General features: G+C 42.7%; 1 protein-coding gene across 1 annotated transcript; it reads left to right on the top strand.

Annotated features, from left to right (window-relative positions):
• The first annotated feature begins 395 nt into the window (after positions 1–395).
• LOC102904208 (glyceraldehyde-3-phosphate dehydrogenase) lies at positions 396–1716 on the top strand. Its single transcript, XM_042270461.2, has one exon. It carries the CDS (start codon positions 463–465, stop codon positions 1462–1464), a length of 1002 nt encoding a protein of 333 aa, XP_042126395.2. The 5' UTR covers positions 396–462; the 3' UTR covers positions 1465–1716.
• Positions 1717–3556: the final 1840 nt, after the last annotated feature.

Genomic DNA, 3556 nt, shown 5'->3' with positions numbered 1-3556 from the left:
AACAGCAAAGTAGGGCTTCCTCCTCACTGTATTCAAAGTTAAACTGAACTACATAAGGACTCAGTAATATCACTAAGTGGGGTACAGATATCCTTCAGTTTGGGGTAGAAAACTGACTAAGAGAGGAGAGTTCATTTTATGTTATGTATAAGAAAATGAGACTTTCGGGGAATATAAGAATAATTATAGCATGTTTATGAATTCCTTGGGGGTAGGAGCGGGAAAACTGTCACATCTTATTCCCATGTAAAAACAGATGATGCAGATTTTTCTATGGAGTATGAATGTCTTTTCCCTTTATATTTTAAAAATATGTGTAGATTTCAAAAATACTAATGGCAGTTGGGTAATTATGTAATAAGAAAAAGTTTAGTTTTAAAAACTGTAATTGGTCTCTGCTCCTCCCTGTTCCAGAGACAGCCGCATCTCTCTGTGCAGTGCCAGCCTCGTTCCTGAGACACGATGGTGAAGGTCGGAGTGAACGGATTTGGCCGAATTGGACGCCTGGTTGCCAGGGCTGCCTTCCAGTCTGGCAAAGTTGATATCGTTGCCATCAATGATCCCTTCATTGACCTCAACTACATGGTCTACATGTTCCAGTACGACTCCACCCATGGCAAGTTCAACGGCACAGTCAAGGCTGAGAACGGGAAGCTGGTCATCAACGGGAAGGCCATCACCATCTTCCAGGAGCGAGATCCTGCCAACATCAAGTGGGGTGACGCTGGAGCCGAGTATGTTGTGGAGTCCACTGGTGTCTTCACCACCATGGAGAAGGCTGGGGCCCACTTGAAGGGCGGTGCCAAAAGGGTCATCATCTCCGCCCCTTCTGCTGACGCCCCCATGTTTGTGATGGGTGTCAACCATGAGAAGTACGACAATTCACTCAAGATTATCAGCAACGCTTCCTGCACCACCAACTGCTTAGCCCCCCTGGCCAAGGTCATCCATGACAACTTTGGCATTGTGGAAGGACTCATGACCACAGTCCACGCCATCACTGCCACCCAGAAGACCGTGGATGGCCCCTCTGGGAAGCTGTGGCGTGATGGCCGTGGGGCTGCCCAGAACATCATCCCTGCATCCACCGGTGCCGCCAAGGCTGTGGGCAAGGTCATCCCAGAGCTGAACGGGAAGCTCACGGGCATGGCCTTCCGTGTTCCTACCCCCAATGTGTCCGTCGTGGATCTGACATGCCGCCTGCAGAAACCTGCCAAGTATGACGACATCAAGAAGGTGGTGAAGCAGGCGTCCGAGGGCCCACTAAAGGGCATCCTGGGCTACACTGAGGACCAGGTTGTCTCCTGCGACTTCAACAGTGACCCCCACTCTTCCACCTTCGATGCTGGGGCTGGCATTGCTCTCAATGACAACTTTGTGAAGCTCATTTCCTGGTACGACAATGAATTTGGCTACAGCAACAGGGTGGTGGACCTCATGGCCTACATGGCCTCCAAGGAGTAAGAAGCCCGCCCTGAACCACCCACCCCAGCAAGGACAGCAAGAGAGACCCTCGGCTACTGAGCAGTTCCTGTCCCATCTCAGCCCCCGATACTGAGCATCTCCCTCACAGTTTCCATCCCAGACCCCCAGAACAACAGGAGGGACTTAGGGAGCCCTACTCTCTTGAACACCATCAATAAAGTTCACTGCACCCAAAAAAAAAAAAAAAAAAAAAAAAAAAAAAATAAAAATAAAAATAAAAAAAAATAAAAACTGTAATTGCACCATCTTTGAAGGTAACAATGTAGGTAGTCAAAAGCTGCTACATAAGAAATGCTAGGAAAGGAATATTTCTGCTTTGGAAGACTTTACCCAGTTTGCTTATTTTGATATTTTTTAATAGATATTACTCTGCAAATACTAGTTAGAATCAGAAAATAAAGCTCTCCATGGCATTTTCTAGCACCTACTTACAAAAACACAGATCTATGCTACTTGTACTTAAATTGAATTTAGAATTGGAGGAGAAAGTTTTTCTATTACAAGTGATGAAAAAAAATGGTCAGATAAGTGTACAAGGACCGTTGGTTCCATGAGTTCACTATCCAGTATCCCACACATTTTTTATCTTTAGTGGAACAGTTTATGTTTATTTTATTTTTTTTTATTTTATTTTATTTTACAATACCATTCAGTTCTACATATCAGCCACGGGTTCCCCTATTCTTCCCCCTCCCACCACCTCCCCTTGCCCCCAGCCCACCCCCCATTCCCACCTCCTCCAGGGCAAAGCCTCCCCAGATGACTGCGATCAACCTGGTAGACTCAGTCCAGGCAGGTCCAGTCCCCTCCTCCCAGTCTGAGCCAAGTGTCCCAGCATAAGCTCCAGGTTTCAAACAGCCAACTCATGCAATGAGCACAGGACTTTGTCCCACTGTCTAGTTGCCTCCCAAATTGATCAAGCCAATCAACTGTCTCACCTATTCAGAGGGCCTGATCCAGCTGGGGGCCCCTCAGCCTTTGGTTCATAGTTCATGTGTTTCCATTCAGTTTATGTTTATTTTAAGTACATTAACAGTCTGTTTTCACGAGCTACCTATGGTGAGTATAAAGCATTCCAAAAAGAAACAGGAATAATGTGAAATACTGATTTCTTTTTCTAAATGTCTAAAATCACATGGTATTTTATTGATCTTGTTATGTCAACTACAATCAAGTGGAGCCGAAAAGAGTCCTGTCACATAAATCACATAAAATTGTATATAAATAAAAAAGCAAATAGATTTTATGTTTTTGCTAGCTTTAAAAATTCTTAGTTTTCTCAATGTCAGTTCTACTTTAGTACTAGTGAATTGGGATTTTGTGACCATTAGATTCATTCATAATTCTGAAGTTCTTCTACTATTTCTGTCCTGTTTAATATGGATACTCAAAACACAATGTGTTTACCATCAAGAAATACATGTGCATGTTGCACAAGCAGCATTAGTTATTATTTATGGGACATAGTGTCCATAGATGCAACCACAGCCTGTCGATTGGAAATACTGATTTTAGAATACTTAGAAGAAAAGTTTCTGACAAGTATGGCTACATTCTCAAATTTCACTAAATAAGTACAGGAGTAGAAAAAGTTGGCGTTATTTCTATATGTATTATACTATATTACTTATAATTGAGCTAAATTTTTCTTTGCCTACTCAGAAAGCTATTTTATAGAGTAATAACACCTACAATTGTATTTTCAATTATTATATCAATGACGATTGTGTATTAGAGGCAACTCTCCAGTTTTCTTGAAGCTGTGCTTTTTAACCTAATTAAACTGTGGTGAAATATTACACAATATCCATGAAACTTTTTATGTCATCTATGCTTTTTATTTTTTTTATTTTTCAAGACAGGGTTTCTCTATGTAGCTTTGCGTCTTTCCTGGAACTCACTTGGTAGCCCAGGCTGGCCTCGAACTCACAGAGATTCGCCTGCCTCTGCCTCCCAAGTGCTGGGATTAAAGGTGTGCGCCACCACCGCTCAGCTTTAGTTAGCTTTTGCAGCTTACCATTGATACAAATAAAACTGCTTAGATCTTACAGGTAATGTAATGTTTTGTTCC

This window comes from Peromyscus maniculatus, chromosome 3, assembly GCF_049852395.1.
Source record: "Peromyscus maniculatus bairdii isolate BWxNUB_F1_BW_parent chromosome 3, HU_Pman_BW_mat_3.1, whole genome shotgun sequence".
Taxonomy (NCBI): domain Eukaryota; kingdom Metazoa; phylum Chordata; class Mammalia; order Rodentia; family Cricetidae; genus Peromyscus; species Peromyscus maniculatus.
The sequence above is the reverse complement of the archived record's forward strand: the minus strand, read 5'-3'. Positions and strand labels throughout refer to the sequence as shown.

Excerpts from the sequence above, each read along its gene's own strand:
- LOC102904208 (XM_042270461.2), top strand. The coding sequence starts at position 463 with ATGGTGAAGGTCGGAGTGAACGGATTTGGCCGAATTGGACGCCTGGTT.